Source organism: Podarcis pityusensis (genome assembly GCF_964106645.2).
Source record: "Podarcis pityusensis genome assembly, chromosome: 17".
Classification (NCBI taxonomy): domain Eukaryota; kingdom Metazoa; phylum Chordata; class Lepidosauria; order Squamata; family Lacertidae; genus Podarcis; species Podarcis pityusensis.
In genome coordinates this window covers 30083695-30105516 of record NC_138042.1, presented here as the reverse complement: position 1 = coordinate 30105516, position 21822 = coordinate 30083695, and the positions used below count along the sequence as shown (strand labels likewise).

The window sequence follows — 21822 nt, the reverse complement described above, 5'->3', positions numbered from 1 at the left end:
CCTCCCTTATAGTCGCTTTTAACTGTTTGTCTCTGTTTCTATCTTTTTAAATATGTACAATATAATCACCTTTTAATTACTAGTTTTTATTCCTTACCTCTTTTAAGCCTTATGTGTTCAGTTTATCCATATGTTTTATCTTATGCTGGTCTGTGACTGAAATAAAATTTGATACTAACATACTTATTTCCCACAGCACTTAACTGACTCTGTCAAGTCATACTAAGGTTTGCTGGCACACATCTGAGGTCTGTCTGCTTTGCTGTAGCCCAAGAGAATCATGGACTCACTACACCAACATCCTCCTCCCTTCCTCCGCTTTCTCTCTGACAAATATATATACTTAAACATTTTAAAGCGCTGGTTTCAATTAGCAGCCAGCAAGTAAAACAGGAGAAAATCCCTAATTAATGTGCAGATTACCTATTTATATTTCTGGTGGTTCCCTCACTGCAAGAAGTGAAGTTAGAGGGAACCAGGCAGAGAGCCTTCTCGGTAGTGGCGCCCGCCCTGTGGAACACCCTCCCATCAGATGTCAAACAAAGAACTATATGACTTTTAGAAGACATCTGAAGGTAGCCCTGTACAGGGAAGTTTTTAATGTTTGAGGTTTTATTGTGTTTTTAATATTTTGTTGTGACCTGCCCAGAGTTGCAGGTACTCTGTTTCATCCAGGTACATCTATTAAGTGTCCAGCCACACACTCAAGCACCTTAGTGGGTGTCTAGATTAGTGGACGCAAAGCCTAACTTTATAGGATAACTGTGATAAGAGGATCAAGGCTATCCCATGCATGAAAGCAGGATTAAACCAATAAACACAACCCTTGCCACAATGGGCAGTTTGTTTGATATTTTACTGATAATGACAGTTTGCTGCTCCTTAAAATCTAATTTTTGAAAGGTTTGATAGAATCATGTGTGAAACAAATTCTTGTTTAAATGAACAGCCTCTGTACCATTTGCACCACACTTCTCAAAGTGGAATTGTGTCTATATGTGCAAGAACTTCATCATGTATACATTGTGCATTTCTCTGAATTATAAGAAAAACAAGGTAATTGTAAGAAGAAGAATTTAAGGTCTGATTTAATTTACAATTGGCAGGGCAATAATGATGAATAGAATGGCAGGGTCAAGCTTACTGAAATCTATCAGCAGGCTATCGGAGTTCAGCTAAAAGGAGAATTCCTGGCATCTTAGGCCCAGGTAAATAGTAGAAAGTAATTATGGGCCTTGGTAGCTTCACTAATCCCTAATGATTCATCTTAATTAACTGCATATAAACACAAGGATTTATATTCAACCTCAAAGTGGTTAAGTCACACTATCTCCAATGGTGCTTACTCCCTAGCAAGCGGATTTAGAAATGAAACCTTAATTGGTGCAGGGAGAATAACATTTTAATTATCTCACAATGCATTGTTAATGCATTGCTAGATATAGACACCGTTCTTGACTTTATACTCACAAACTTGATTTTCAAAAGCAGCATGTCTTAGGCTGATTCTCAGAGTAAAATTGCATTTTTCCCCCTGCTAAATCACAGTTAACTGAAAAAGAAGCAGGAAAATATCTAATTACCTGGCTTGGAAAATGGTCAGCCGGTAACTATGCCCTTGACAAACGTGTTATCAGTGCATTCTATCTGCTCAGCAATTCTTTTCTCTCCACCGATACCTTCTCATGCTTCAGAAAGAGGAATAAACACACATCATACACAAGTTTCTGCTTTTATGCATCCCTTGGAGAGCAGGAATTAAAACTTAAAACAAATTTAAGGACTTCCTTCCCCTTCTTCCTAGTTCCCTAACATAACATCCCTCCAACAGACCTGCTTCAAACAAGAACAATATACAATGAAGTCACCCCTGACCCCCCCCCCCCACTTAACATTCCCTTTAACCATTTGGAGACCAGAACAAAAGAGTAGCTCCAGCTATTTCTACAATTGCTTCTGGATTAAATTCTGTCCTCTAGAGGAGAGAAACAGCTGCTCCAAAAATACAGCATTTACAATTCCTTTTCAAATAGGTGGTGGTGTTTTCTCCCGGAGGGGGGGCGTAATTGAATATAAACGTCTCATGCTTGCCGGCTGCATAACTCTTTTTTAAAAAAACAAAACACTAGCAGCTCCAGCAAACTAACCTTTCCACTTTGCAAATCAGCTTCTTTATCAGCTACGCCGCCAAACAGCTTGAATACTGGTTCCTAGTGGTCACACTAAGTTTGGAAGGGAGAGGAGAAAGGAGAACCCTGAATTTCAGTGCAAGTGACTGCAGCTATCACTCTAGGTAGACAGCTGAGAACAGCAGAGTTAACTAGCAAGAATGCAAAGGGTTGTGGCATTTTTCTTTTTTTTTTTACTGACAGACCTAACTAATGGATCAGAGAAGCCACGCTGTTAAATTCTGAGCCTGCATGCACCAGTCTGACTAGCGTCTCACTAAAAGACAGATGAAAAGAGCTATGCTGCAGAGATTGAAAGGTACTGGGATTCTGCAAAGCTGGAGCAGTTTTCCCACCTTTTCACTCCCTTGTTATAGATACTATTAATATTTCTATTTTTGTCAGTTAAAAGCCCGAGCTATTTTCTGTTCTCACCTGCTCTCAAACAACTCTATCAATTCTCCCTTCCTGTCTCTTCACCCCAAATCTCCCTTCCTCCAATGGTACTACAGCTCACTGTTCTTTGAAAACCCATCTTAAAATCTGCCTCTTCTATATAAAACGGTAAAGGGACCCCTGACCATTAGGTCCAGTCGTGGCTGACTCTGGGGTTGCGGTGCTCATCTCGCTTTATTGGCCAAGGGAGCCGGCGTACAGCTTCTGGGTCATGTGGCCAGCATGACTAAGCCGCTTCTGGCGAACCAGAGCAGCGCACAGAAACGCCGTTTACCCAAGGTGGCTGTCACCGATGGAAGCAAAAGCTCTGAAAAAGCTCAATATGGAGGCCAAATGGCCGAAATATTGGGAAATTTTGGAACAAGATGGAGATAGACTGAAATTGCAGAGTTTTGAGAAATTAAAAAACAAAGTGCGAGATTGGCTTCATTATTATCAGATAATGGAGGCATATAATCTGGATAAGAAAATTGGTTTCCAGGTGGAAAAATCAAAATTAGAAACAGAACTATTAGAACTCAAAACTAAGATTTTGTCAAAGATTTATAACTTGCTGTTGAAATGGAATACTCAGGATGAAACGGTGAAATCTGCTATGATTAAATGGGCACAAGATGTTGGTCATAACATAATGATGGCTGACTGGGAACAGGTATGGACCACAGGTATGAAGTTTACGGCATGTAATGCCCTAAGAGAGAATATTATGAAAATGATTTACAGGTGGTACATGACCCCAGTCAAGCTTGCAAAAATTTATCATTTGCCCGATAATAAATGTTGGAAATGTAAAGAAACTGAAGGTACATTCTTTCACCTTTGGTGGACGTGCCCAAGGATTAAGGCTTTCTGGGAAATGATATATAATGAACTGAAAAAGATATTTAAATATACCTTCTTGAAGAAACCAGAGGCCTTTCTCCTGGGCATAGTCGGTCAATTGGTGCCAAAGAAGGATAGAACCTTTTTTATGTATGCTACAACAGCAGCAAGAATACTCATTGCAAAGTATTGGAAGACACAAGATCTACCCACTCTGGAAGAATGGCAGATGAAGCTGATGGACTGTATGGAACTGGCAGAAATGACTGGCAGAATCCGAGACCAGGAAGAAGAGTCGGTGGAAGAAGATTGGAAGAAGTTCAAAGATTATCTACAGAAATATTGTAAAATTAATGAATGTTAGAACGATGTTGGATAGAAATTAAGTGGTTTCTAGCTGTAGTGCTTTAAGGGAATATGAAAAAGGGGTTGTTAAGAGGTAAAAATCTAACGTTACTATTTTAAGACCAAAGAATAGGATAAATAAAGAGGGTAAGGATTTGCTGAACCAACAAACTGAACTGGAATACAAAAAAGGGAGGTATGAGGAGGTCCGGGAAACAAGCTAAAGAAAAATAAGCAATGGAAAATCTGAGTGTTTTTAATCATTTTTATTTTGTATTTTTTTTTCTTTTTCATTTTGTATTGTAATATTTTTTTAAAAAATCCTAATAAATATCTTATATATATAAAAAAAAGAAACGCCGTTTATCTTCCCGCCGGAGCGGTTCCTATTTATCTACTTGCACTTTCACATGCTTTCGAACTGCTAGGTTGGCAGGAGCAGGAACCGAGCAACGGGAGCTCACCCCGCCGCAGAGATTCGAACCGCCAACCTTCTGATCGGCAAGTCCTAGGCTCTGTGGTTTAACCCACAGCGCCACCCGCGTCCCTTGCCTCTTCTATATAGCCCCCAATTATTTACGCCCCACCTTTCCTTTGAGAAGCTCAAGGTAGCCGGCACTGTGCTCTTACTCCCACCATCCTCACAACTACCCTGTGAGGTAGACTGGTTAGGCATGTGTGGCGGTCCCAAGATCCCCCTCAGCTTAACCTACCTCACAGGGTTGCTGTGAAGATAGAATATACAGTATTAACTCTCAGGATCCTTTGCACTAACCTTTGAAACCTATGGAGAGTTGAGGTTTGAGCAAGGAAGTTTAGAGGGCGTTTGCAAGCTTTTCCAGTGGTGTTACCCATATACACAATTTCACTTAAATGCGCAGTGCCTTGGAACGTAACCCCCACAAAAATGTTGCCTGTATCCAAAAACTACTGCTAAGTCTAACGGATGGTATATGTTATCCTTCTCTCTTCCATCCCTCCTTCCTCTATGTTTCTTCCACATAAAACATTAGAACGTCACATTTCTCATTAGGAAGGAACAGAAGGAACCTTGAGGCAGTCCATTTTTAAAATATATATATATTATTTTGTGTTTATCTTGCATTGTAAAATATCATGCATGTAACCAGTACTTTATAAACAAATATATGAAACATACGCATAAACCCCTCTCCCTCCCCCTTCAAAGTTGAACTGGGTACAAGGCAGGAAGAGATTCAGCAGTACAGTGGTACCTCAGGTTAAGTACTTAATTCGTTCCGGAGGTCCGTTCTTTACCTGAAACTGTTCTTAACCTGAAGCACCACTTTAGCTAATGGGGCCTCCTGCTGCCGCCGCACCGCCGCTCTGCGATTTCTGTTCTCATCCTGAAGCAAAGTTCTTAACCTGAAGCACTATTTCTGGGTTAGCGGAGTCTGTAACCTGAAGCATATGTAACCTGAGGTATCAACCATTTCAGACCTGGGGCTCACCTTTAACTCAAATGTGCATTTGGGTACCCATATTTTAATAGTTCACCAAATATACGTGGGGTGGTAGTGCCGCTGCTGTGTTGTAAACCACCTTAGGTCAGGTTGTGACCCTGTAGTGAGTCTTGACCCACGAACTGAAGACCAGTGGAACAGGTGCAGGCCATCATTCTAACTCTGAATAAGGCAAGTTCTTCTGTCTGCCTTCCTACCCTGCAACACGTGCTGTACTCCCAGGCTACATCAAAAGTTGTCACTTCATTCAATGTAATGGCCATTTTATTTAAGTGTGTGCATGAAAAAGTTGCCTATTTCATCTGAGCTAGGACGCAAAACAATAACCAGCGAGAAATTAGGTCTCAGTTTGTCACCTCCTACACCACTTTCACATCCTGCTTGTGTACATACACATACACATCTCCATATCCTCTGCTCCTAGGTGCCTATAACGCCATGTAAGTACATGTACGTACGTACACACACAGAGCCCCACCTCCTAATACACATACTTCAGAGTTTGGATACCTCCAAGTACCAGCTGCTGGAGCCAAAGAACAGGAGAGGGGTTGTTGATTTCATGCCCTGCTTGTCAGTTTCCCAAAGTCAGATTGCCCTGCAGCTGTCACAGAGGCTGCTAGACTAGATGGATCCTGGTTTGATGCAGTGGGACTCTTATTGCATTCTTAATAGATAGGAAACATGTGCAGAACAATGGAATTGCCCTAAGGTAAAACAGTCTTGCTCTGAGGCTCAGAAGAGATACTGAATTAATTGCATATGTGTCGTTATTTTTATTTTTTTAATGTATCCTGCTTTAAACCATGTAGGTCTCAAAGCTGTTTTTTAAAAAAAACAAGATATACAACTGTTGTACTAGCCACAGACAGGCTTCCTTCCAGTGAGGCTTGAACAGAAGACATTCCAAGTAGACTTTAATCCTATCTTAATTAAAGAGAAGAGGGTGCAAAATATCATGTGTCTGTGCTGGTGGTGAGACAAGGCCCAAATTCCCCTTTTTATACCCCTAAGTGGCCTCTAAACACCACAGACATCATTCATTCCCCTGCCCCCTCCCTTTTTCATTTCTGGGATGGCAACCATAGGAGCAGATCTGGATCAATTTGCTGAGGGGGGGGGCGCGTGTGTGTATCTATATCTTATCTGTGCATCCTATAAAAAGCTGGCTCATATCCATTCAATGAGCCGAAGCTGGCGATGGCTAAACCTCCTGCAATAGCTGCCCTGTCTCTTCAAATGCTAGCTATCGAACTCCAAGGCAAAACAAAACAAAACAGAAACACAAGAGTGGAAATATCCTTCCAGAAATAGCAGGTTCTCTCTCTCTTTAGCTCCCAACTCTTTTGTTGGATGCTGCACCTTATTTGGAAGTGAGATCACATAGTAACCGAACTATGTTTAAGAGAGAGTTCCCCTTTTCAAAAACAACCTCGCCCTTTAGGGGAAACTCAGCCAAGATCCTACATAAAACATGCATGCTAACTGATTTCAGAGCAGCCAAGGCCTCTCTCTCTCCCAGGCATGCCTCTCCCACCTTGCGATCAAAAGAACACTGCTTCCCCCACCCCACCCCAATGTCACAGCAAGTACACTGAAGCCATGCAGAGTTTGGGCACAGACTTACTGAACGTAGCCAAGGTCAGCAGCTGATAGGCCAGGCGGAGAGAAACACCCAGACACAAAGGAGCCCATAGGGACTCCTTAGCCCACAAGCTACTAATCAGTCTTTTTAATTTCAAAGCCATGTGACTCACTTTCACAGAGCGGCTTCGCCTCTCAAGCCCCCCTCTCCCTGAAACTCAGCCCCCTAACAGCTGAACCGCATGGAGAAAAAGGTTGGTCCCCTTCTGCTCATTCATTTAAAGGATTGGATAACATTACTGCCACACATCACCCCTCCTGTCGATCAGCTGATCTCTAACCAACATTTAGAGCCTGGCTCTGCTTTGCACCACGGCCGTCAGAGCTTCATAAACGACCCCCCCCCCCCACACACACACACAGGCAACTGGCCTCTGATCTAAAATCTACCTGGCATCTTAAAAAAAAAAAAGGATACAAAGGGATTGCATCTCCCTTCTGACAGATTCTTCAGTATTGAGACCGAAAATCCATTTCCTGCTGAGCTCTGGTCCTCTTGCTCATATCTTGGCTTTCAAAGGACCAGCTGGTTTCTCCAATCTGGTCCTCTGTACATCCACTAGCTATCAGACATGCTTACCAACCTGTTTTGACGCTTCAAGTCCATGTTAAAGTTAAAAAATATTTCTAAACGGATGGGAGTCAAACGTCATAATTTGCATTCCCTGGCATCTCCAGGTAAGGCTGGGATAGACCCCTGCCTGAACTCCGCGGCCAGAGAGGACAGACGATTCTTGTATAAGGAAACTTCCTATGTTCCTTACCTAGATCAAATACATGAAGGTCACTCAAGGACAGCAGAAATGGGTCAATGAAGAGGGCACTATCAGTACTGGATTTACTAAATACGTAGTAGTTTCGTGGCCTGGTGCAGGCTTCGAGTTCTGTGTCTGGCCCCTCTCCGGACCTATAAACACACACAAGATTTAAGATGATGTCTTCAAGGAGAAGATGTGCTATCTTCTGCGTTGCTTCTGTTGGAAGCAATGAAGCAACTCGGAAAAACAATTACCGTATTTTTCGCTCTATAAGATGCACCAGACCATAAGACGCACCTAGTTTTTGGAGGAGGAAAACAAGAAAAAAAAAAATTCTGAATCTCAGAAGCCAGAACAACAAGAGGGATCGCTGCGCAGTGAAAGCAGCGATCCCTCTTGCTGTTCTGGCTTCTGGGATAGCTACGCAGCCTGCATTCACTCCATAAGACGCACACACATTTCCCCTTACTTTTTAGGAGGGAAAAAGTGAGTCTTATAGAGCAAAAAATACGGTACCTGCTGGCCATTGCTGGTCAGTCGGCAGCAGCTAGCCAAAGTCTGTTCTCACAAAAGCAGTCTTCAGTCTCCACTAAGCCACCAAGCTCACTAGGCAGCCTTGGGCAAATCATTCTCAGCCTATTTTACCATCTAAGACTGGTAATTCTGGAGTGGGGTAGCCCTATGTATGTTGCCCTAAGGTCCCTGGAAGAAAGGCAGAAAATAAATTTGATCAGCTAAGCCTAAGTAGCAAAACCTTTTTATGTAGACTAGGGTTGTCTTTTCTCAGGGTTCAGGTCTTATATGTGGGACCAAGGATGGGGAGAATCAAACCTTTTATCTCCCTCTGTGAGCTCCCTGCTAATGGCAAGCTGAATACCAAAAATAGTGGCACAGAGGGGTTGGTTATACGTTACCAGGTGGAGAAGGGTCTAGCAGACGCTGTGAGCTGATTTGTGCCATATGTAGGAATAGGAGGGATATAGTGGAGGAGATTCCTTTGCAACTGGGACATAATAAAGGTGGGAAAGAGAGACCACCTGACCCAAGATCATAGGGGCCAGGTTGTGAGCAGAAGGAAGGGTGCCAACCCTGCCTTGATGTTGCCTGGGTTTTGCTCTGCAGCTGTTCCTACTATTCCCTAAAAGAATGGAAGGCGTGTAGAAACACACACGAGCTTGGAGGCCCAGTCACAGAGTGCAGCAACTGGAGCATATTTCTGAAGGACGCCATGATGCTCTTACAGCTGTGCTCCATACCTGGGCCTCTGAGCTCATGCATGCAACTGACTGACTGACTTGTTTTTTTCCTCAGGAAAACACAATGGCCCCTGTGAGGAAACAGACAGGGAGGCAGACACACACACACACACACACACACACACACGAGCTCTACCTGCTGTTCCCTGGGATTGGGCACCTGAGCTCATTCATGTGCCTGTCTGCGTCCCAAACCGCTTCTCTCATTCTCCTTACAGTGGCTGCTGTCTTTCCTGAGGAGAATGAGAGAAACTGGGAAGCAGGTGGGTTGGAGTTAGCAGGAGTAAGAACATTACTTCGCCACTTGGTACTGGTTCCAGATGCAGAAACCCTGATAAACGGTGGTCAACGGGAGTCAGCCATCAGCACCATAACAGGACAGGCCACAAAGACATAAACCTTTATCGGATTACTGGCTTCCATGGAGAGCAGGCAGATATTGAGATATTGTGACTTAAGTTCAGAGAGGGCTCCCTCTGACTGAGGCCATTTTCTTCATTTGTTTTTGAGGACAACTCTCCTGGCTGAAGGGGGCTTGAAATCCTCTCCCCTGGGTTTACCTGAGATAAATTAGCATATATCTGAGGATTTAAACGTGTGAGGAACGGTATATCGTTACACAAGAGTAGCAAGGCACCAAAAAGGGAAGTGGTCTCTTTTCTCACACAGCCTGCCCCTACCATGACCAAAACAGAGAACTCAAGATGGGACTAAATGGATGTGACGTGGCATGATTTCCAGTAGCTGAAATAATTGAGGCAGGGAACAGGAACAGTCGCCAATGGCAACCGTCGAGTCCTGAGGGAGGAGGGAACGCTACTGTCCTAAGGGCAAAAAATTGCCAAGGATCCATGACTCTGTGCAACCTAACCCTCACTGTCTGGGATCCTTCAGGGGAGCGCAATAAAATTTTGTGTACGGGGCAAACTGTTTCTGCTGGAAGTCTTCATAGTAAAAAACCCTCCCCTCAACACCAACCTGCCCATGATACTGATAGGTATTTTGCATGTGAGTGTACATGAATGTTGGAAGTCTAGAGCCAAAGTATGCGCTGGCTACTTCAAGCCAGTCTGTGACATTCAGCCCCCGCCATCGCTCACTGCTTCCTAGTCCACACTGGGGCCCCTTAAGATGGCCAGGTCACAAACCCTTCTGTGGCAAAATTCCAATATTTGGGTTGATAAATTCTCCTCAAAGGAAGCCTATCCTTACCCCCTAATCTTCAGTTCCTCCCCTTGCCCATCCACTTCCTTCAAGAAAGCGCAACTTCTCCTACCTCTAACCCCTTATGTGTAATTCTGCCTTGGTCCCACTTACCCTTTGGTTCTGCTGTTCTTCATGTCTCCACCCAAAAAAATAATTTCCTCAGATTTATGCCTTTTCAGGCCACAGCCTACTTTGTTCCACTTCCTTCTTCTACCCTGTCCCTCAACAGTCTCCCTAGCATTTCACATTCTCTTTCTCCACAGTATTTAGCCCCTCTTCATCTCAGGTGGCTCACAGGTGTTGTTGCTCCTTTCACATTCAACCGTTCTGGAATTATTATTATTATTATAACATATATTGTATTGGAGTTTTCTAACATGGCAAAAGGCAAACCAAAAACACTTCATATAAAAGCTAGAAGGGCAAGTAGCACAAGAACAGAAGCTCAAAAAGGAGATTAAGCACAGCAATTCAATCGCAATTAAGAAAACCAGACCTCTGTTATTAGGGGACCACGTTCCACAGAGTTCTGGAGTTATTAAACCTTGCCTTTCCCTTTTTTGTTTGATCATACAGTATTTAATAAAGATATCGGGGTTGTTGTTTTCCCAAAACATCCACACAAAGAGATTTGCATTTAAATACTAGCCCGGTAACCATAGGTGATCAGGAATTTCAAGTTGGTAATTGAGGATCCCTCCTCTCTGCCTAACATGGAAACCAAATGGGCTGCTACTAAAGGAGGAAAAGTAGCTCTCCAATCCTCTTCTGTCAGCCCCCACCAGGCTAGCAAAACATTACAGAGGCTAATAACTTTTGTGGACTTATAAAACTTGTTTTAGCACTGCTGTGTTTCCCATGTTATCACACTGCATCAGTTCTTTGTCTCCTCTTTCCTTGTCCTCAAACCTCATTCTCCACTGATCCCTTCATCTCTCAGTTACTCTGCACCTTCCTTTCAAATTCTTGCTCTTAAGTCTCCCTTAGTTTCTCTCCTTGGACCTGTTCTCAGTCATAAGCCACCCCATGTGAGGTTTTGATCTCTGCGCATCCAGCAAACTTCCTGTTCCGCTGCATAAACTGGATTGCAAACTGCTTTAAGTAACTGCACAGTGAGCTTAGCTATCACACCTACTCAGCCACAAGCACATTGCAATATAAAAATAAGTACGTAAAGTCAGTTCCTAGGTTCAGTCTCTTTGTCACACTCTAGTGTGAGCAAGAACAAAACGGAAGGTGGGTTTGCACAGGCCACACAAAAAAGCTCAGTTTCCAGCAGGCCCCACTCAGTACTAAGAGCTGCAATCTGTTATGTATTCTGCCTCTCTTCAACTGTGTCTGCCTTGTTGCAGCCCATTTTGTCTCCCATGCAAGTCAGTTGATCCCCAACCTGCCCTGAGTATATAAATGGGGGCTGCTAAGTTGTTGTTGACCATATCATTTGGAGCCTGAGCTACCTTTGAACCAAGAAGCTGCAAAAACATGCTGTTCTGAATACCATACTGAACTCCTCACAGCAGCTCAAAGGGGACACCTATTGGCTGCTCAGCATTCTTCCAGGTTTCCTTTTCCTTTTTAAACATTTTTTGCTTCTACTGACAGCATGACTTATCCTAATGAATCAGCACAGGCTGCCACATCGAGCAATTGTTAAAACTCCATTGTCTTGAAGGCCGCTATTCTCCTTTGCCTGTTCTCTGAGCCCTAACATGTAATAACTCTTTTTCTCTCTCCACGTTACAGCAACCATGTGGGAGTCTGCTTGAAAAGCTTCTCAGTTCAGAACTCGAATGCAGCTGCACTAAACACGCATGGTGAACGGACAGGGCGAAACGTCTAGCACACGTCACAAAGTTGTTTGTCAGCCAAAGCACTGCTATTTAAGGGTGATTTTATTTCAGCCTCTACTTGCGAAAGGTCTTTTAACATATTCCTCGATTTCTCTTGTGGTCTCAAGGACTTCTTGAAAAGGCATCATGGTCTGCAGATCATATTCCCCTGGCTTGTTATGAAGCTGAGGGATCCTGGGTTCAAATGGAAGGAAAGAGCAGGCAAGCACAGCATACTGCTGAGGCTCATCCACATAGCACTGCCAAAACATGGCTTTATGTGGAAATTCAGCCAATATAGGAGACGCTGACTAATACATTTCTAAAAGGTACACATTACAAGTGCATCAAACTGCAAAATCCTAAGGAACAGAAGAGCGTTAAAGGCTTTAATATCTATTGAGTTTGGTTAGTAGGCATAGTATAAATAGCACAAATAAATTAAAAATATGTGTAAACAGAAACAAATGTCCAACTAGCAACTGACAACACAGCCAAGCTTAAAAGCACATTCAGTTGGGGGAAATGTGAGGTATATTTAGCTTATGTTCCAATTTCCAAGTAAATCTGGCTTGCTAACTTCCCCTGGGAAGATTAGTTCAGCCCTAGCTTTCATTCTGTTACAACATGCAGAACCGGGAAGCTGTACTGCCAGCACTCAAGATGCTTAAGCTAAAAGCTTTCATTCCCCCACCCCCCGCCGTACTTTTTATTAGGAGATAGGACTGAGTGCCCCATGCCTTGAAGCTGTACATCAAAGCGCAGAGAAGCCCCACCTATCTGTTAACTTATTTTCTTCCACCACACAGGCTTAATAAGAGAAAGTAAAATGAAATCCAAAAGCCTTTGTTGATAAGACAGCCCAACAGCAAATAGAAAATGCGGAGTTAAGCTTCTTATGACAGCTCGTTCAGCATTTGCTTACACTTCTAGCCTTGGTGGTTCCAAGCCAGATCTTCGAATTTCCTTAAATGAGCTGAAGGCTTATTCTCATAATGAATAAGATTAACAGACTGTCCATGGCAATGGCGACACATACCCACCCAGATACCTGAGCCAGCGTGCATGCCTTCCATTGTACCAATAATACACTGGGAGAGGCCTACAGCTGACACAATGGCTATAGATTGCCTATCAACTCATCTGCACTAAAGGTTTGTTTATATTGCACCATCACTGTGCACCGAACTTTATAAGGTAACATAAGCAGGGCGGACAGACAGAGAGGTTCCTGCCTAGAGAAGCTTACAATCAATTCTAGCTGCCAGCCAGACAGAGAGGAAGAGAAGGAGAATAAGGGATAACTGTGAGCAAATGCTATTTACAGTTTTAAATTAAAAGATTCCTAGTGCTTGACGTGTCAAGCTTCACATTACTTTACATCTGACCCTTTGACAGAATATGTGGCACAGCGTTCCTGTGTCTTTACTGCTGCACACCGCTAGGATAGGTAAGGTCATAGGTTTGGACATTTCCCAACATCAAAATCTCCATGCTTATGGGAAACTGGCAAAGTCATGGAGAGATTAATCCACTTCTTTTTAAATTTTGCCGCAGGTGGAAGGGATTCACCGAAACTGGGACCAAGGCTTATCCCATCTACTTTGTATACCAGGCAAAATAGGTTCTTGCTAATAGCACATATGGTATTTAAGTTCTAGACAGTTGACTGAACATACTGCATGCCTATTCAGGTATTAAAAAGAGCCAATGTCTCCAAGATTTGGTCCTACTGTTAGCTTAACCAAGAACACGGTGCAGATAAAGAGAGGCTCAAAAACAGGCTTCCTCAACCTCGGCCTTCCAGATATTTTTTGAGACTACAATTCCCATCATCCCTGACCACTGGTCCTGCTAGCTAGGGATCATGGGAGTTGTAGGCCAAAAAGATCTGGAGGGCCGAGGTTGAGGAAGCCTGCTCAAAAACCTCGTCCACAGAGAGTGCACGTAAACATGCCTCTATCATTGAGCGGCCTAGCCTTCAGAAAGGAGAACACCCAGCAGCATTGTAGGGCTCTGTGCACAGAGCACACACAGCCGCTCAGAGGTCTCTGCAGCATAGAGACTCTTCTCACACCAAGGTCCCTTTTACTAGCAACTAATTAAACACACACACACACTTTTTTGTCATGTGCCACTCAGCTAACACTTTCTTCTACCCGTGAGGATTAAAAAGCTCATTCTCAGTGCAAAAGCAACAGCAAATGTAATACGGAAGCCATTTCTTAGTTACCTTTCTAAATGACAAGCTTCTGTGATGTCCGTCTCCTTCACATCTCCTAGTCCATTGGCAATCCCGCCGCTGTGGCCTTTTCTTATTGCCCCATCAGGAGTCCTTTCTAAAAATTGAGCGTCTTCTTTGATACGCTGCTGAATCATGGGAGTGAGCGGCATTTCGAAGCTGAAGTAGCTATCCGGCTCAGAATATAAAGTTTCCAGAGACTCCGCGCTATAATATAAAGAGGCATTGTCCAGAATGCTTTCAAACTGGGAGCTGTACACATCTGTTGAGACTTCGGAGTGCGGTTGCCCAAGGACATCTTCCACTCTTCCACTGATGGCTTCGTCGTCGTCGTCCTCTTCCTCCTCCATGAGCCTAGGATTCAAAACCAAAGACAGCCTCTTCAGTTTCTGCTTTAAGGTTTTCATGTGGGCACACTCAGATCTTCTGCGGATGTTTCATGCAGGCACATACACGCATAACTAGCCTTTCCTTTTGATGACCAGGTACCAATGTTTACATGTCTGGTTTCAATTGTGTTAATGAAGAACAGACACCCTTGTCTTTCCCTCTGGCTCCCTCCACCCCCTCCCCACCCGGTCCCTGTACTCAAGTAGAAACAAAAGTGGCTTGCACATTATGATGTGTACTAAGAAAGAACATCAGCTCATTGTGTTCATAGAAAAGACACACTTTGTGTCCCTACTCTAGATTAGCTTTTGGAGATTCTGAAGCTTTTGGGTCTGTTCTCCAAACATCGCAACCAAGTCACAGAACAAAAGGACAGACAATGGCTATTCAGAGAGTTGAAGGTGGCATAACACAGGCTTCCTTTCCCTAGACATTCCTCCCCATCCGTGTAATAACTTCCATGGGGAGATAAGTGTGATCCCCTGCTTATTTGTTTTTTGACGAATCCTAAAACTTTCTAAAACAAAAAAAGGACTACATTGTAATAAATGGTTTTATTGTCTGCTATTATTTTAATGGGATGCGGGTGGCGCTGTGGGTTAAACCACAGAGCCTAGAACTTGTCGATCAGAAGGTTAGCGGTTCGAATCCCCGCGATGGGGTGAGCTCCCATTGCTCGGTCCCTGCTCCTGCCAACCTAGCAGTTCGAAAGCACATCAAAGTGCAAGTAGATAAATAGGTACCGCTCCAGCAGGAAGGTAAATGGTGTTTCCGTGCACTGCTCTGGTTCGCCAGAAGCGGCTTAGTCATGCTGGCCACATGACCCGGAAGCTGTACGCTTGCTCCCTTGGCCAATAAAGCGAGATGAGCGCTGCAACCCCAGAGTCGGCCACGACTGGACCTAACGGTCAGGGGTCCCTTTACCTTACTATTATTTTAATATTGCTCACAGCTGTTTGTTATTTTATAATTTTAATATGTTGTAACATTATCGTGTTGCAGGATTCTTTTTAACAATAAAAAAATCTATAAAATAAAATAATTAACCCGCAGGCTTGGCTTTGCTCAGTTGGTAGAGCATCACTCTTAATCTCAGGGACATGGGTTGGAGCAAAAGATTCCTGCATTACAAGGGGATGGACTAAATGACCCTCACAGTCCCTTCCAGTTCTATGATTCTGTGATTTTGAAGCTCTATATAACCTATGGATGGAGACAAGAGTGGGATGGGTGTGCATACCACAAGCAACGATGCCTCTAGCATGCGAGGGTTTGTGCAAAGTGCTAAAGTGGTTTGTTTGCATTTGAGTTCAAAAGTTCTACCGTACTGGCCTGAATATAAGCCTCACTTTTCCCCCAAATTCCGACCGTAAAAAGTTAAAGTGTGGCTGATATTCGCGACCTTAGGGTATGCAGCCAGGAGAGTGCAGCAAACAGCGCCAGGAATGGAGTGGCTTATATTCGGGTATATTTTCTTTTTTTCTCCCCCCCCCCCCTTCCAATTTTGAAGTTACGGCTTATATGTGGGTGCAGCTTATATTTGGGCCAATACGGTATTTAGGAAGAGACGAACAAAAGGGAAGCAAAGGACTATTGTGCTTGCTGATATCTCCTTCTGCTATATATTTTGGAAATTTGTTTTGTGCATTTGGACACTTTTTAAGATATCGGAACCAAATTTTAAAAGTTGGTTCCTGAGATGAAGAAGCAGATTTCTAGCTAAGTCTGGATACAACTGAATGCCATTTTGAATCAAATGGCTTTGTGAATCCTTCCAAAACTGCATTGATTTTAACCACCAGTTTGAAAACTGCACTGTATTCCTCAGCAATGCTGGGTACAACAAGGCTATCAAAATAACTGTCACATTCAAAGTCATTCTGAAAGCGGCAAAGATTATAACTGATGCTCTACGTAACGCCAAACCAGCTTGCTTCTAACCCAGTCCTCGTACTGTTCCATTAAGATGAGAAAGAAGAGGAATCCTGTTTGATGAAAACCATAAATATCTGTTAGTAAACCTAGCAATTTGGTCAAATGACTATGGCTCGGGATGGGGTGGGGTAGCAGAATAGTAAGAATATTTAGATAATCCTTCAAAATCTGCTTTTGGCACTGGATTTTGCTTTAGAAACCCATAATCTACTGGCTTTCAGAGCCTTAATATTTCTGACTAAAACAGCACTAGGCCCCAACACAGAAGCATAGAACTCCTGGTCTTATAGAGACGAACTGCACATGACATTAGGCACATAATTCCATTTGCTTGGGATGTATATATGGAAGGGGGGGCTGTTTCACATTGAAACTGTTAAGTTGTGGGTGAACATATCAGACGACACAGCGATTCTTCAAACAGCTCTTGTTTATTCACAGGCCAGAACAGAACTGAACTGAAGGGTTCAGTCAGCCTGCTTATATAGAGCTCCAGTACAACGTAACTGTAACAATTTTCTAAAACTATCCAATCACTGAACGTCACTTTCGATCCCTTATTTGCATAACTATCTACAGTATCCCCCTGTTGGCCCAGGGTGAGAACTTCAGTACATAACAGAAACCTTAGCATGGGAAGCAGCGGGGCTTTGACCCTTTGCATCCCACCTGATCGGAACTGGTCTCTTGCACCTGTCATTTGTATTATCAAAAGAGGTCACATTGGTTTCACTGACTAATGAATGCTACATGTAGTTTGACCTGTAAGAATGGTAAAAACAGCAGGAGCAGGAGAGGGGAGAATATTTATTTTTTCCTCTCCTCTGCTATGAACAGTCCCCCACTCTTCCTTCACAATGTTTACTAATGGTTAAGGGTTGGATGGTTTAAGTAGGTTAAAAGTTAGATAACGCAAACCAGTGTTCTTTTTTTAGCTATGATGCAAATCCTGGTTAAGAGGGGACCTAACTGTGGTCAACATGGAGGCCAGTGTAACATTTTACCACACTTCAGACCAGCAGGAGAAGAGAAGAGGGGATTCATTGTCTTCATGTAACTGAGTCAGGATCATCCTGTCTGCACCAGCCCAGGGGTCAGCAGACTTTTTTCAGCAGGGGGCTGGTCCACTGTCCCTCAGACATTGTGGGGGGCTGGACTATATTTTGAAGGGGGGGAAATGAACGAATTCCTATGCCCCACAAATAACCCAGAGATGCATTTTAAATCAAAGGGCACATTCTACTCATGTAAAAACACGCTGATTCCCGGACCGTCCGCGGGCCAGATTTAGAAGGCGACTGGGCCGTATCCAGCCCCCGGGCCTTAGTTTACCTAACCATGCAATAAGGCGTTCTAGTGACTCTGTATAAAATCTGTGCTTTCACGAGTAAGTCTATTGGAATAAATTTAATTCTAAGAACTACTATTGTGAGGAATTCCATCTGGCCCAGGTGATTACCTTTTCAGATAAAGGACTAGCCACACTCCGTTGAGAGGCATGGAGCCAACCAAATAATATTTGATATAGCAGCTGCCGTTTGATCCAGGAGGTTAGTTGTTCAAACAGTTTAAACTAAACTTCATTATAACAATGGGATATCAGCTCCGCCCAAGGAATGATGGATAACAGCAACAAGCCGGGGGGGGCGGGGGGGAGAGAAAGATATAATGTCTTACAAGGACAGGATGAAACACCATTGACAGAATAAGTGCTACCCACAGGAAAGGACAATGATATAGTTTTGAGTCCCTCACTTGAAGTTTTATAAATCATTTAATGTGTCAACACATATAGAAGTTATTAACATTGCAGCTGTTGTATAAGGGATTATTATTATGACCGGAATGTAATTGAAACTAATAAGATTTTGGAACGCAGAAATAAAGAAAATTAGAAAGCCGTCAAATCTAGCCACTTAAATTATATAATTTTGTGTTTGAATGATTGGTATTAATAATTGCATTGCAAATTGGCATTGTTATAAAGAGGCTATTACTGGAATGTAATTGAAAACTAATAAAAAAATTCTACAAAAAATAATAATAAACTAAAATAAACTTGATTATATTCTGCTTCTAATGGTTGGTAACACATATTACTCATTCCTCCATCATGTTTATACAGTTTATTGCTTGCTTACCATATAGATGAAGACAGAATGCAAGCTACAACTAAAGAAGTTGCCTACTGCTGCTGCATAGTTTACAGCAGGGGTCCCCAAACTAAGGCCCGTGGGCCAGATAAGGCCCGAGGGACTTGTTTATCTGGCCCGCGGCAACCCCCGCCACCGCCCACTCTTACCGCCACTGCGCGGCTGCCCACTTCCAGGTTGGAGAAGCACCGGAAATAGCTTGTGCGCATGCGCAAGCGTTATTTCCGGTGCACATCCGGATCGGAGGAGGCCCGTGCACATGCGCACAAGCTATTTCCGGCGCTCCTCCAACCCGAAAGTGCGCCAGAAATAGCATGTGCGCACGCTTTTGGGCACACGCTCCCCCACCCTCCGGCCCGTCACACGATCGGCTCTGGAGACACCGGTCCGAGGCGTGGTAAGTTTGCTGACCCCTGGTTTACAGCGTTAAAGGAAACTGAAACCAAGCTGGAGTAGCAAACTGGTTTTGCTTCTGGACTAGGAGCGGCTAAAGTGAGCTGTTCTAAAAAAGCGAAATAGGTTCATAGAAGGAGAACCCCCTAATGTGCCTGTGAAATAAAGGTACAACAGAGATTTGCCCTTCTCCCCTCAAATTCCAAATCATAGCAAGGCTGGGACAGAGGAAGTCCAGGAATGTAGTGGTGATGAGAGCAACAACAACAGGATCTGGGAGGTGCCAGCGTTGCAGGGGGTTGCCTCGTTCAGTGCTCATCAAGCCTGCAAGTCCAGTTGTTATCAGACTACAACTCCAGCTACCTTAGCCAATCACCAAGCTGAAGCTGAGCAGTCGCCTCGTGAAGGGCGTTCTCAATAGTGGCAGCCCAAATCTCGAACGCTGCCCCTCTCTAGCATGAACAGCACCAAAACGGATGGAGCTGTGATGCTCTGCAGCCAAACAATTTGACTCCAGTGGTGTCTCTCATTTGGCAAGTGCAGTTGTGTTGTGAATGTAAAACCAGACAATGGACTAAGCTGCATTTAAATGAAATATTGTTTCATGGTATCATTTGTAATGTTTGCCTCTCTGGGGTTAATGAAGAGTGAGGTATGAACGATTTAAATAAGGTAATAGCGCTCAGTTCCTATCCAAAGCTCTGTGCGTGGTAGGGGAGAGCCCACATGCACAATGGGACTCACTCAAACTCTTCTTGGCATATTTACACACCAGGTGGCAAGCAAACAGAGACAATCAATGCTGTCAAGATGCCAGCCAAGTGGTCTCTGCCAACTACAGATATGTCTCAGGACAAAGATGCTGAGTGGTGTCTCAGTTTCACCTACTTCCCTTCCCACACATTCAGCAGTGGCTATTCCAATGCTTCATCTACTCATGAGATGAGATGAGAGAGCCAGTGTGGTATAGTGGTTAAGAATGGTAGTCTCATAATCTGGTGAACCGGGTTCGATTCCCCGCTCCTCCACATGCAGCTGCTGGGTGACTTTGGGCTAGCCACATTTCTTTGAAGTCTCTCAGCCTCACTCACCTCACAGAGTGTTTGTTGTGGGGGAGGAAGGGAAAGGAGAATGTTAGCCACTTTGAGACTCCTTAGGGTAGTGATAAAGCGGGGTATCAAATCCAAACTCCTCATAACCCAGTTTCTCCACCCCCCAGTCTGCACTTAGACCCTACTTCCCCTTCTGCTGGACGTAAAACCAAGGTGATGGGGAGGGGAGTGTCTCCCCCCTCTTCACCCCCCACGTTCCTGCAAAACTCTCATTCTCATTCATAGCTTGCCTGCAGTCAGGAAGCCAGGCTGAACATTCTGACCAGCTTTGAAATAACCTGAATAATCAAAAGGGAGTGACGCCAGATGCATTCATTTAGCATTTCAAAAAGCAGCTTGTGACTGGCCTTGAACCAGAATTTGTTTGCTGCTTGCTGGTAGAGCTTTCCTGTTGCTATGATAGAAGCATCCAAAGAAATGAAAGGCAATGGGGAGGGGGGGTGCAGAGTTTCACATCCAAAGTGTTCAGAAAAAAATATCTGCAAGATCTGTTAACCTTTTTTAAAAAAATGCACAAACCATTCTAGTGCAGTTAATACATGACAGAGAGACATGCTGTTGTTTTGAGGCAGTTGCTTGTAAAAAGTTGGGTTAAATAATGAGCATTCAGGTATTGGAATAAGGGGAGAGAGTTTCGCGCTGTTCCCATTGCTAAACACACAGTTTGAAGATTAACTATGTGGTTGTAGTTGAAAATAAATAAAGGGCAAAAATATTCATTTGTATGGCAGCAGGTCGCCATAATGCTCAAGTCGCCTCCTAGCTAGTTACCATAGCTTCAGGAATGCTTCCGCCAAAGCAAGCCTCTTCTGCAGAGAAACTTAGTTCAGGGTTCTTTGCCCACTGAAAGTTTCTTTGGCAAACACCTGAGATGTAGTTGTAGCACAAAGACTGTGAACCTCTCTCCCTCTAGAGACTCAGCAAGCTGCACCCGCTGAATGGTTTTAGGCAGCTTGATAAACAGTTCTTAATTCTCCTAAACCTACAGCCCTTAGCCACTGAAGAAACAAGAGATTTCCTGGTCACCCACAGTTATTGTGTGCTTTGGTGTTATTTGTTTTAGCTATTTATTCAGCAGTATTGACTGCAAAACAATAAAGCAGTTTACAAAAATTTAAATTAAATCACTAAAATACTCAGTTAAAACAAGTATTTAAAAGCATTCAAAGGATGATTAAAGCAAACAGCAGCGAAAAAGAGGTAAGACCAGTGCTATTTTTCTAGAAAAAGAGGTGTTGGAACTCACCACGAACACCTCCCTTGTTCTCTTATAATAGCAACGGCGGCCACCTGAGAGGTGCTGGGACTGAGCTCCATCAAATCATGGCAGAAAAAAGCCCTGGATAAAACACATGTAAGTTCTACATGTCTGAATAGGGTTGCCTGAACAAAAAATGTTTTAAGACCAAACTGTTTGGGAAAACTGCTTAGGATAAGGTTTTCTGGTGGTTAAATACTGTTGATTTTATTGCCGCAGGGGGACGGGGTGTTGTGGGTGTTTTGTATCATGCCCTGCCTTATGCACAACAGTATACACTGTATTGATCAATACAATCCTTGTGTTGAACCATCCCAAGAGCATTATGAAGCCAATACAGTCATACCTTGGATCCCGAATGCCTTGTGACT

At 43.5% G+C, this 21822-nt stretch overlaps 1 protein-coding gene across 5 annotated transcripts in view; it reads right to left on the bottom strand.

The window, feature by feature from the left end:
* The window catches only part of PSD3 (pleckstrin and Sec7 domain containing 3), a 158915-nt gene that overhangs the window by 110662 nt on the left and 26431 nt on the right, over window positions 1-21822 (bottom strand). For 3 of the 5 annotated variants that reach the window (XM_080986707.1, XM_080986705.1, XM_080986706.1), the window contains one exon: window positions 14202-14564. In XM_080986707.1, coding sequence (XP_080842833.1) covers window positions 14202-14564 — 363 coding nt within the window. Of the gene's footprint in view, window positions 1-1583; window positions 1806-6902; window positions 6986-14201; window positions 14565-21822 lie in introns of those variants that run through there. The other 2 variants (XM_080986709.1, XM_080986710.1) reach the window with 2 other exon arrangements.